General features: G+C 39.1%; 1 protein-coding gene across 1 annotated transcript; it reads right to left on the reverse strand.

The window, feature by feature from the left end:
• Positions 1 to 6057: 6057 nt before the first annotated feature.
• On the reverse strand, positions 6058 to 12191 carry LOC123238816 (probable E3 ubiquitin-protein ligase TRIML1). Its single transcript, XM_044666034.1, has 6 exons — positions 11772 to 12191; positions 10173 to 10268; positions 9470 to 9700; positions 8607 to 8638; positions 7709 to 7803; positions 6058 to 6578 (listed from the first exon to the last, which is right to left on the reverse strand). Exons 1-6 carry the CDS (start codon positions 12189 to 12191, stop codon positions 6058 to 6060), a joined length of 1395 nt encoding a protein of 464 aa, XP_044521969.1.
• Between the last annotated feature and the right edge of the window lie 168 nt (positions 12192 to 12359).

Below are 12359 nucleotides of genomic sequence, written 5' to 3' on the forward strand. Positions count from 1 at the left end.
TGATGTTATTTTGCATTTTGCTTAAATTTTTAATTATAAAATTGAGAAACAACAAATGGAGATATTTCATGTAAAAAAAAAGATTATACATGAAAATGAGTCATTACATATATGTTCTACCTAGACCTTGATTTTTAAAGTATATGATGAATTCAAAATATAGTTTCAAAGCTGTCTTTATATCCGAGTTTCTTTTTCTTTGCATTTTAAAAAAGTTTTAGACACTTCTTTTTTGGCATTATTTCACTAGCCCTTCTTGAGTCCTGGGGGGTGGAGGGGGGTGGGAAGAAACACTCCTTTATAACAAATAGACATAGTCAAGGAAAACAAATTCCCCACAATGGCCTTGTATGAAAAAGTGTACCTCATTTTGTACCTCTAGTCCAACTTTCAGTCAAGAGGTAAAAAGCAAAAGTTATTATTGTTCATTGGCAGTCATGGGAGACTAAAGAGGAAAAAAGTACTGATGGTACCCGCTATATGTCTGGCTCTGTGCTAAATACATTTTATAAATATCTCATTTAATCCTGACCAAAACCTTGGGTGGTAAGTGCTAGTATTTCCTCCATTTTTTATACTTAACAGAGCTGCTGATGAAAATAAACTTGCCTAGAGTTATACTCAGTAAGATTCTGGAGCTGAATTCAAATCCAGATTTTCCTGACTCTAGGTACAATGCCAATTTTTTTTTTTTTTAGTCCTTACTTTCTGACTTAGAATCAATACTATGTATTAGTTCCAAGGCAGAAGAATGGTAAAGGCTAGACAACAGAGGTTAAGTGTCTTGTCTAGGATCACATAGCTAAGAAGTGTCTGAGGCCATATTTGAACCCAGTACCTCCTATCCCTACTCTCTCTATCCACTGAGCCCCAGGTATAATGCTTTTAATCCCTGGCACATGGAGGTACCTATTTATGAAACTGGATAGAATTTTTTTTTGGGGGGGTGTATGAGAGGGAAAATAAATAGATAATCAATACATGATATAAGTGGCCTTATTCCTTCCCCAGGCTAATCTTTCCACTTGTTCAAGTGATCCCATTCCATCCCAACTCCTCCAACAGATTGCCCCCTCAGTCATCCCCACACTTTCACTTATTTTCAATCTTTCCTTTGTAAGGGGTTAAAAGGGTTTTTGGTTGGGTGAATATTAAAAGGTTTGGTCACCAGGGAATTGAATAATTATCAATCCCCAATTAAAGAATAACCTCAAGATGAAATTACTTTTATGGAAGTTTATTTACAAGTGAAAAGAGGAATAGAAAATAAAGAAAATGAGAGAGAGTATAGGATAAGTAATCTAACACATTAAGTAATTTGCCCCTGACTCCTTGTTCAACCCAGGCAGATCTAATTAAACATCAGTCAGAGGAGGCTCAGCCTTGAGCCTAAGGCTGGAGGGTCCCAGAAGGACGGAGATGAATGAAGCAGAACCTTTAGTCACAGAATCTCTTGAAAGAGCAGTTTCTTCAGAGAAGTTCAGGAAGATTTAGTCTTTACACTCACCAGGTGTAGTTCTAAGGGAAAGATTTAAGAACAGTCTCACCAAGGTCTCAGGGTCCCAGCCAGAGCTCCTCCAAGAACCAAGCCACTAACCAGAAAAAGAATCACAGGAAGTTGTTGCTGTCTCTGAAAAGTGCTTCTTTTTCATCATTTCCTGTGCCTTCCTCCTAGTTTATGTGTCCAATCTGTTGTAAGGAAGATTACTAAATTATTATTTAGGAGACTTAGCAGGAAGGGCTAAAGGATTCTAAATGGAATGGGGAAGCAGGAAGTGTTTTTTCTCTCTCTGAGACAGACTCCATGGTGGTTGGGACAAGTTGTAACTGATCCTGGGAGACCTCAGAGGAAGTGGAGTTTGTACCCTGATTTCCTGATACCCCAAAGGAAGATTTTGCCTGTGGGAGGTTAGGTAGAGACTTTAAGATCTAACCTGAGTTGCTGGTCAGCTCAGGTTGGTTTAGCTCCCTGACTTACCCAATTGAAGGTGTACAGGCTGAAGACCTGGGAAAGCTGTACCACCACTGGATTGTGACAGGACTCTACAGTGAGGATATCCCACTTTCCTTACTGATCTCCATTGTGCCCTATCCTGCTTTAGGTTTAGCTCAGTGTAGATAAGTCCTTCCCCTGACCCTGTGGTTTGCCCATAGACTGACAGAATAGAAACCCCTTCTCCCTCCTTGAACTATAGTTTCCTTGAATTAAATTTGTTTATAAGCCCTCTTGTCTTTTTCCTTGCTGGTTTTACAGACTCCCTGTCTAGGTGGAGCAGGGTGACAGTTAAGGCCTAACTGTCACTTCTGTCAACTGTCATTTCCCCAAACAGCTAACCCTAGTTTCCCTGGCTTGTTTGGTCCTAAACTATTGTCCAATCCTGTCTCCTTCTCACCCTTCTGAACCCATATAAATATTTAAGTTAACTCCCCTGGTTTTTCCCATAAGAAATCACAACAGACACTTTGCTTAGGACTGTCCAGGAGGCAGTCAGTAGATTTTGATTCATCATTCACTCTAGCACAGACCTTCCAACTTGTGAATTAAGTGGTGATGTTTTTACCTTTGGTGATTAAATCTAAAGATGGGTAGGGCATATTTAATTTCATTATCACACCTTCTCAGTTGGCTCATTTCCTACTGCCTACAAACATATCCATGTCTCCCCTCTCCTGAAAAGAATCCTAACTTGAGCCTTCTCTCCCCAGTACTTTTCAGTGTCTCTTCAGCCTTATGTACTCAAATTCCTCCAGAAGGCCATCTACTGTAGATGCCCTCACTTTCTCTCTCATCATTCTATATTTTAATCTCTTTATAATCTGACTTCTGACTTATCATTACATTGAGACTGCTCTCTAAAGTTATTAATGACAGCCTTATTTTATGAAACACCAAACTGACCCTTGTTTCTTATAACCTGTCTTCAAGAAAGCCCCTGACCAAACCTTGTTCCAGATTGAACAATAAACCCGTGAGCACTCCACCACCACCCTAGATAGGATTAACAGATATAATTAAATCTTAAGTACCCTTTCTGTCTTAGTTTCTCCTTTGGTATCTAGGCCTCTCTGAGCCAGATTGACTGGAAACTATTGGATCTTTCCCAGGCTGTGGCAGGGCCTATGTACTTCCCCCTCTCCAAATCTATATAAGTATGTTCCATTTGTATAATTCTCAGAAGAAAACATGTTTTGTAATCTATAATGTAAAGTTTAAATTCTTTTGAGAATAATTTCAGAATAAGGATCTTGCCATCTCCCCAGAATCCAGACTACAAACCTGTTTGGTGAAGACACCATGAAGATGCCTGAAAAGCCTTCACTGTACCATGAAGACCAAAAATTGAACTTTGGGGTGCAGTTAATTGAATTTATGGGGAGTTGAAATTGAGTTGTATATATTGTTTTAATTGTACACTGTTATACCAATAGGGGACTGCCCCTAAATTGTTTTTTTTTTTTGTCAATGTGGCTAGTTTTATCCATTTGTTTATCCATTTCTTTTATCCCCAAATTCCTGAAAATTTAGAAGTTGTCTATTTTTACAGGTCCAGCGAAGAAAAAGGGCTAATCTTTTTTTTGCCGGACCTCAGGGGGAATTGTAAAATTGGAATTTGGGAGATGCCATCTAAAAGTATATATATTTTCTATGGACACATGGGAACTATCAAACTACATTTCCCGTGGTCCAATGGGTTTCCAGTTCCGGTTCTTTGGGCGTGGGGATGCTTGCGTCACCACTCAGAGGACAGTTTAAAATGAGAGGAAATCCAAAAGTAAGCTCTTTTTAGCTACTCTGAGCTAGCAGGCGCGAAGGTACAAAAGGTAAAATGGAATAGGTTTCTTACAGGCGCGTGGTCAATTTATCTCTATCAGCATGGCTTTAATTAAAATACTAATTTATATATTTATATCAGTCTTTATTATTTTTAATTGTAACAGTTTTATAGTTCATTGGAAGTCCCGGGACTGTGGTTCCCAGATTAATCTTGACTAAAGACTAATAAGGATTAAAAAAAAGGGGGGACAGTCATCAATCCTTTATGGAGTAAAGGAGCTGGTAAGGGGAGCTGGAAGCCTATTTCTTTTTTTTTTTAAACCCTTACCTTCCATCTTAGAATCAATACTGGGCATTGGTTCTAAGGCAAAAGAGTGGTAAGGGCTAGGCAATGGGGGTCAAGTGACTTGCCCAGGGTCACACAACTAGGAAGTATCTGAAGTCAGATTTGAACCCAGGACCTCCTGTCTCTGACTCTCAATCCACTGAGCAACCCAGCTGCCCCCTGGAAGCCCATTTCTTAATTGGCTCCCCCAGGGAGCCTTTTATGTGATTTGGGGGTAATAGGGATGGCCTAAAAAGGGGGGGGTTTCCAAGAAAGGGGCAGTGACAGAGGTGGGGATTAGAGTTCATCAATTACAGATTGGGTCATTTGAATAAACTGTTGGGATGAAATGAATGGGGAGGGCCATTGGGGATGGGAACTGCAGATGAGTAAATTCATGGAACTGGGCTGTAATCAAGAGAGTCAAGTAGCTGCTATATTCGTGACTGAGTGTCACCTGCCCCATAGATCTGAGCTGAGGCCTCTTCTAAGTCTAGTATGATCACCTTTGTTTTCCAGGTTATTTCATCAGTCCTTGGATAGAAAGGGAGTTCAACCAAATAATTATGAGAGTGTTGTTCAGTCTGTCTTCACAAAGACCCTTATTAAAACTTTTTTATATATAACAGTTTATAACTTATTATAACTACTTCGATAGTTTTCTGTTTTTCGTTGTTGTTTTTTCAGGTTGACTCTAAGGCTTTCTAATTAACAAATCTAATTGCCTTTTCTCAAATTCTCATCATCTTTGACCTCTCGGAAGTTGCTAATACTATTAATCTTCTAGGTTTTTGAGGCACCACATTCTCCTAGATCTCCCTACCTGACTGCTACTTCTTCCTGAATTCAAATCTGGTCCCCAACATGTCCTAGGTATGTAACCCTGTGCAAGTCACTTAACCCAGATTGCCTGGCCCTTGCCACTCTTCTGTTTTAAGTCCATAAATCCCATGTAATCCCTGTCCAAGCCAAACTTGACTAGAATTTTGCCTGTTATCATCTGTGCTAGAAATCCCAGTGCCTGTCTTCCGTTGGAAATGTAGCAATGCCTCAGCTCCTAGTAACACTTGGATAGGGAAAATTCTCACACTTTTTCTTTCAGACTGAATGCATGAACATATTTTACTACAAACAGCTGCTCAGAGGGAAATTTCCCCTCTCCCTCCATCATCTCCTCCATCAGTTCTCCAGAATTAAATGACAAAGGAATGGGAATAATGGGATTGAAACTGGCACAAAGAATAACACTTTACTCTTCTTTATTGCATGGTGAAGAGGGCATGACTCTGAAACAAGATCATATCTTCCTGAGTTCCAGTCAGTAAGTGTGGCCAAAAATTGTCTAGGTCTCCTCAACAACTGAGAAAATTTTGCAATCTGTATAGATTTAAACTGTGGCTCAGCCACTCTTTCTCTACCTAGGAGATCTTAATCCAGTCACTTAACCCTTCTGAGCTTCAATTTCTTCCTGTATGATGTGAGGGAGTTAGACTAGATGACCTGTAAGTTCCTTACCAATTTAACATCTCTCTTCTGAATATAATATAAAAAATTGACTATATTCATTTTGATTCAAACAGCATTTATTAAGTACTTTTTATTAAACAATATGTTAGGAACAGGGGATACAGAAAATAAAAATAATCTCCGCTCTCGTGTAGTTTGTTCTTCTGGGATCAAAGGAAAAATATGTACAAAAATAAGGATATTCAAAGTGCAGTATAAATATGATATAATTGGATTGGGGGTAGAAGGTAGGTCTAAGAATGATATTTGGAGTAGGCAAGTCATTTTATCTCTCTAGAATTTTGTTATATTACATGTGAAATTAGATTGTAACAATATGTACCATGCAAGGCCACTTCCAGTTCCAAAATTTTATGACATATAGGAGTTGTGGAATAGAGTGCCTGAAGTCCATTTGGAAGATAAGTCCATCTTCCTTGATTTCTCTCAATTAGGGACAGATCACAAGAGAGGAATCATTTATCATGGCTTTCTTAGAAAGGAAGAAGATAGGATAGAAAGGTCCTGAAGAAGAAACAATTGTAAAGGTAAAAATGAGAAAGCTTTCTTTAACATTATAAAATGATATCTTTCCACGTTCACAGTCAAAGAAAATGCCCACCGTTAGTTTGGACACATAGTTCTGGCAGTATTTCACATAAGTTTTACGAGAAACGTGGTGTAAGCCTAAGGCATAAAGATGGTATCCACTGTGACTCTGTGCAGCGATAAGCAAAAAGATTTCTTTAAGCAGATTTGGGTTACAGATGCCAATAGACCATCCAATGTTGCTTGGTGCCTCAACCTCCCAGTAGTATCGTCCTGAAATCAAAGACTGAGTACCAAAAACTTGGGCAAAATTGTCCATCCCACTGTTATTGAGGACTTGTGCACCTCCATATCTCACACTCTTCAAGTCTTCAGAGATGATGAGACCTGGACTAGCTGTGTTACAATCCAGAGTTATTTCCACTGTGGAGAGAGGAAGTTTAGGTTCAGTGAAAATTATTGTCAAAGTTGTTGTTTTTTTTCCCCCATTGGGGATGGAGCCAGATGTATACACTATGGGATAGCCATCAGGGTATCATAGTATTATATAAAACAGATTGGACAGTCAGGACAGCTCCATGGTATGAGGATCAGAATGTTCTTTGGTTATCAGGTTAATTGGGACAGTCTGTTAGGTGCTAATTTGGAAAAATTTGGTTCTTTCTGCCCTGCTCTTGCTGAGTTTCATAAAACAAATGACTAATTGATACCAGGGTTTCACAGATCATATTCATGATTCTAGATGTGAAATTGGAGTCATGATATGTTGACCCTTTTGTGTAATATATGAAGGCTGTACAGGAAGGAGATGAAGACCACTGCCTCTGAACAGGACCAGGGAAAACCGAAGGGAATATTTTTTACAGATCTATTTTCATTCATGTTCATTTCTCTTTGCCCTTTCCTCCCTCCTTCTTCCATATATTCCCTGTCTCATTCTCTCTCTCTATTTCTGTCTCTGTTTCTAATCTCTTGCTCTTTATGACTGTCTCTTTCTATATGAGTATGTCACCCTCCTTTATACCTCTGAGTTTTTCTCTATTTATCTTGGATCTTCCCTCCTAAACTTGACCCATCATTGTTTAAACCTTATTTGAAGGCAACAGGAGTACTTATTATGGAGTAAAGCAGACTTAAGGTCCCATGAAAGCTATCTTTAAGTAATTAAATTGTTTTGAGGTAAAAGAAACTTTAAATTTCTCTGCTGGATCTCTGATTTCACTCAAGGAGAATTGGTTAGAAATGGCAAGGAGTCAAATTTAAACTTGCTGTGAGGAAAACTTTCTTGGCAAAGAGAGAATTTTTTTTTAAAAAAGCTATGTTTGTAATTATCAGGCTCCTCTTCATTGGTTGATTTAAAGCCTGGATAACTTATTATATGTTTTTCAGAAAGAATCATTGTTCAGGCAGAGGTGGACTAGAAGGCCAAAAAGATAGATTCTTTCCAATACTGAGAAGCTGAGTTTCTAAGAAAACCAAATGAGTTCTGATCCAAAGGAAAACTGGACATGCATTGGAGTTGTTACCACTTTGTTATAGATCTTCTCACTCACCTTTGAATTTTAAAAGTATTTCTATGATTCTAGGGATGGGGCAGACGATTATTTTTATGGGAGGCATGTCTTCTTGCTGGAGTACCAATTCATTCCTATAGAAAATAAATACCAAGTTTAGATCTCCAGTTACCATAAGTGAAGGGTTTCAGTTATAACGATATTAAAGAAGTATTCAAAAGCTGACTCTAATGAGCAGACTGTTCATGGACCAGACTTATGGATATATTTCTAATATTTCACATGATTGACTTCTGAATCCTTAAATTGGATGGATCTTAAACTTGGTGGAACTTAAGAATCAAGCCTCTGCTATTGCCTGCAGTCTAAAAGCTAGCAGACCAGTTCTACAGGTCCTTTGTAATGACTGACCCCTGCATTTGTATTAACTGGTGCCAGGGTGGTGGAAAGGAGAAGATTTCGCATGCGCTTCTTACCCTGAGTAGCTGAGTACCTGGCTATACTATTGTGACCATCTGTTCCTTTTGGTGGTCATTACTATATTAAAACTTTTGACGTGTCCACTGTCTGATTGACAACCCGCAACCCCCATTCCTACAATCCTCAATAAAATCAGTTCAGCTCAGTCACTCTCTGACCATTGGAGGATGTGCTGACATGCTGAGGCCACGCTAAAGTTTTGTCCCTGTGTTCCTTGTCTGTCTGTCTGTCTCTCTCTTTTCCTTCTATGGCTTGCTCTCTCTAGCCTGTAAACTTAACCCACTACTTTCCAGTCTTCAGCTTCCTTCCATAGGTGATTCAAGCTCACATGAGAATTTTATGTATGAGCTGGTTCTCTACAGTAAAAATCCTGGCACAGACCTCATTTTAGTCAGTCAAGGTCCATTAACTCAAATTTCTTTAGACCTTTCCTAATTAGATAAGAATAGCAGCCTACCTGTTTAACACTCCTTTCAGATTCTGCATATCCTGTGGAGGGAAAAAAATGATATATGATTAAGATAATGGTGTATTTGAGGTAGGAAAATAAGACTATTGTATTTTTATAAGGAGTTATTGTGTTTTCAAAATCTGGCATTATAATCTATCAGCATGCAACTATTCATTAAGATTCTATGAAAGGGGGCTCAGTGGATTGGGAGTCAGGTTTAGAATTGGGAGATTCTGGATTCAAATTTGGTCTCAGACACTTCCAACTGTGTGACCCTGGGCAAGTCACTTAACTCCCATTGCCTACTCCTTATCACTTACTTCTATACAGTATTGATTCTAAGACAGAAGACATGAGTTTTAAAAATCAGATTTTTAACTGTACACAAAAAGAAAAAATATATAATATATGCAAAAGAAATGCAAAGAAGGGGGCATCCGGATAGCTCAGTGGATTGAGAGCCAGGTCTAGAGATGGGAGGTCCTAGGTTCAAATCTGGCCTCAGACACTCCCCAGCTGTGTGACCCTAAACAAGTCACTTAACCCCCATTGCCTAGTCCTTACCACTTTTCTGCCTTGGAGTCAATACAGAGTATTGGTTCCAAGACAGAAGGTAAGGGTTTAAAAAAAAAAAAGAAGAAATGCAAAGAAATCTATTCAATTGCAGCATTAAAAATATGTATACTTTCAAAACTTCTATAATAGTTTTTTAGAAGTTTGGGGATCAGAGTTGAAGATGGAGGAAACTGCTGATAGATTAAACAACATTTCATTTATACTCCATTTACCGTTTTTGAGAAATGGATGGCATATTGGTAAACTCTTGCTATATCCTTTATGTTCCCTATTCTTATTTCCCATAATCTTACCTGGAGCAAATCTCCATGTGGTTTCCTGTACTCTTCCTCTAACTCTGTGATCATTTTCCTTAATTCATTACTCTGCTGGGACAGTCTCATCATTCTCTTCTTCAGGACTTTCAAATTGGCCCTTCTGTGTCTCTCCATAACTGATAGATACTCAGTTTCCTTCTCATCTAGGAACCGATGTAGTTTCTGGAATTCTGAAGAAACATTTCTCTTTCGAATCTTTATCTCTTTCTGTAAAGAAATAGATGAGATTGATGAAATACAGGAATGACAGGACCCTGAATGGGAAATGGGTGAGTGACAAGCCTTTTTAGCTGACAATTGGATTTGGACTTTGTTTATTTCTGAGGCCATTGTTGGCTGTGGATAGTGAGAGTCCTCTCTGTACTGTGCTTTGTTCTCCAAGCACAGGCCTCCCTTCTCCTGATGGAAAATACCCCACCCCTTCCTGTGGTGCCCTCAGCTAGTGGTAGTGCCGTGGGCCATTGATTTAGAACCTGAAGGTCTACCTGTGACTGCCCCTTGTGCCTCCTACCAGCTAAGAGCCTTTGGGCAAAACAGCCACTATGGTTCTTAGTGCCTTCATTTGTAAAATTCAGTGGAAGCCAGTGTGTTCTCTATCACCATTCTCTGAAGGATTCTTTGAAGAAGAATAGCAAACAATATATGCCAGTTGCTGAGAGGTAAAGAAATAAATACTTACCTTCCACCGTATCATTCTCACATTCTCAACAATCAGCCGTTCTACAACATTATCAGTTTTCCTCTTTAAATCCATTGTGGTTTCTTGAAGTTTCTCCTATAATAATATATTTTTAAATGAATTATTGTATCCAGGAGGCATTTTAATTATATATAATATTGAATCCTATTCATGTGTGAATGCCTGAGAGACAAATTAATAACAAAACTATCGTGCTCTTACTTTTAAAGCTAAGGGATTAAAGATAAAACTGGGAGTTAAGAGATGATGTGACCTATGATGTGATGTCTCAGTTATTCAAAAAGCATGGGTTCTGAGATATATGGCTCAAGGTGGGAATGAAGAACTCATTCTCAATGAGGACTCCTTTATATATAAAGACTTTATCATCTACATGTACCAACTCTGGACAAGTGTCTCCCCACTTTAGATCACAAGATTTTTCCTCCTTTGGATCATAAAATCAGAGAAGGAAAGCTAGAAGGGTCCTTAGAGGCTATCTAGTTCAACCCCTTAATATTACATATGAAGGGCAGATATTTCCATGGAGCTAGAATGTGCTTGCATTCTCTTCTTATCCTGTTCATACCTCCGGCTTCAAGTCTTAGATGAAGACCTAATTATTATAGATAATATCAGGTCACAAACATCACTCTGATAAAAAGAGAGATGGCCTGGGAGTAAGATAGTCTAATCCTCCCTTTGCCTCTGTCAAGATGTATGACTATGGATGTCACTCAGCTTGGCTATGCCTCAGTTTCCTAATAATGAGTAAGAGACAGCTGAACCAGAACATCTCTCAGGTCTCTGCCAGATAGAAGCTTGATAGTTCTTTGAACTCCAAACTCCTTAATACAGCTCAGATTTAAGCTATTCTCCACTTCGTTTAGACCCTAATTTTCTCAGCTTCTTATGACATTGTTCATCATTCTTTTCTAAAATTTTTTTGTTAATTGAGTGTGCCCAGGTTTATGGCATGAATGATAAGAATCAAACCTAGCTTCAAAGTAAAGCACCCAGAAGCCCCTCACCTTGCTGCCTCATGTCCAAACCTCATGAGAGTGAAGCAGGGATTATGTAAGTGAGACAAGGAAGGGAATATAGCTCCATGCCTAAGCCAGGCTGAAAAGGAAGTCACTTTTTTCCTGTCCATCTCCAAAAGGAGTCAACTTTCAAGGGTCAGATACAAAGGACAAACATTACTCAATTGGCTTGTCCCTCTTCTCTAATACCTGAAGAATGAATGTGATTCCAATTATTGTACCAGATAAAGATGGTCCTAACAGTCTCAGATTCCTGGACTCCACTTTCTAACAAGATCTGAGACCTTCCCATCATAAGGGAATATTAGACATTTCAAACCAAATCTGAGGAAATACTTGAACATCCAGGGAAATTTTCTGTTGATCTCAGTCTAGTAATAAAAGCTCAGGCTAAGGCTAGACCACACAGCTAACTACAATTTACCAAGGGTATTGTGAGCACTTAGAGCAAATGGTTGGCATGTGAAAATACAACATCTCTTCCTTGGGTGATCTTTGCAGACTGAAGTGAAAATCAAAATGTGCTTGTGGATGGAGTGATGAATCCATTACTCACCCTGAAGTCTTCAGCAGCTTCATTTATGCAATAGAGTGTATGAGCCTTGTGCTTTGGGGACTCGGAACAGTCAAGACACACTAGGCTCTGATCATCCTTGCAGAACAGCTTGAATGTTTTCTGATGTATCTTACACTTGTTATGTCCTTCAGGGTTCTGCAAACAATGTGCACTTAGCTTTTTGACAATGGCTACCAGTTTTCCAAGACGCACATTGACTTGAAAATCTCTCAGCTGGGAGACAGCCCTGCACTCTGGACAAGAGAAAGGGGTTGAGGTTGCCTGCCAGCTGCAGAAAAGGCATCTATGGCAAAAATTGTGGCCACATTCAATGGTTATTGGGTTAGTGAGGTACTCTTTGCAGACAGAACAGATGAGTTCTTCCTGGAAGTTTTGCATCAGCTCTGAGAAAGAGGCCATGTTTCTGAGGAGAGAAAATGGGAAAGATCAGTGACTGGGTCTGGGAATTATGAAAAGGGAATTTGTATTTTGATTTGATCAATCAGAGATTCAGACTTCCCTTCCATTTGTTTTGAATTTGAGTCAATCCACAACCAGGGAATTGATCCCACAGGCCCCCTCCCCCCC

The sequence above is a fragment of the Gracilinanus agilis genome, chromosome 3, assembly GCF_016433145.1.
Source record: "Gracilinanus agilis isolate LMUSP501 chromosome 3, AgileGrace, whole genome shotgun sequence".
NCBI lineage: Eukaryota > Metazoa > Chordata > Mammalia > Didelphimorphia > Didelphidae > Gracilinanus > Gracilinanus agilis.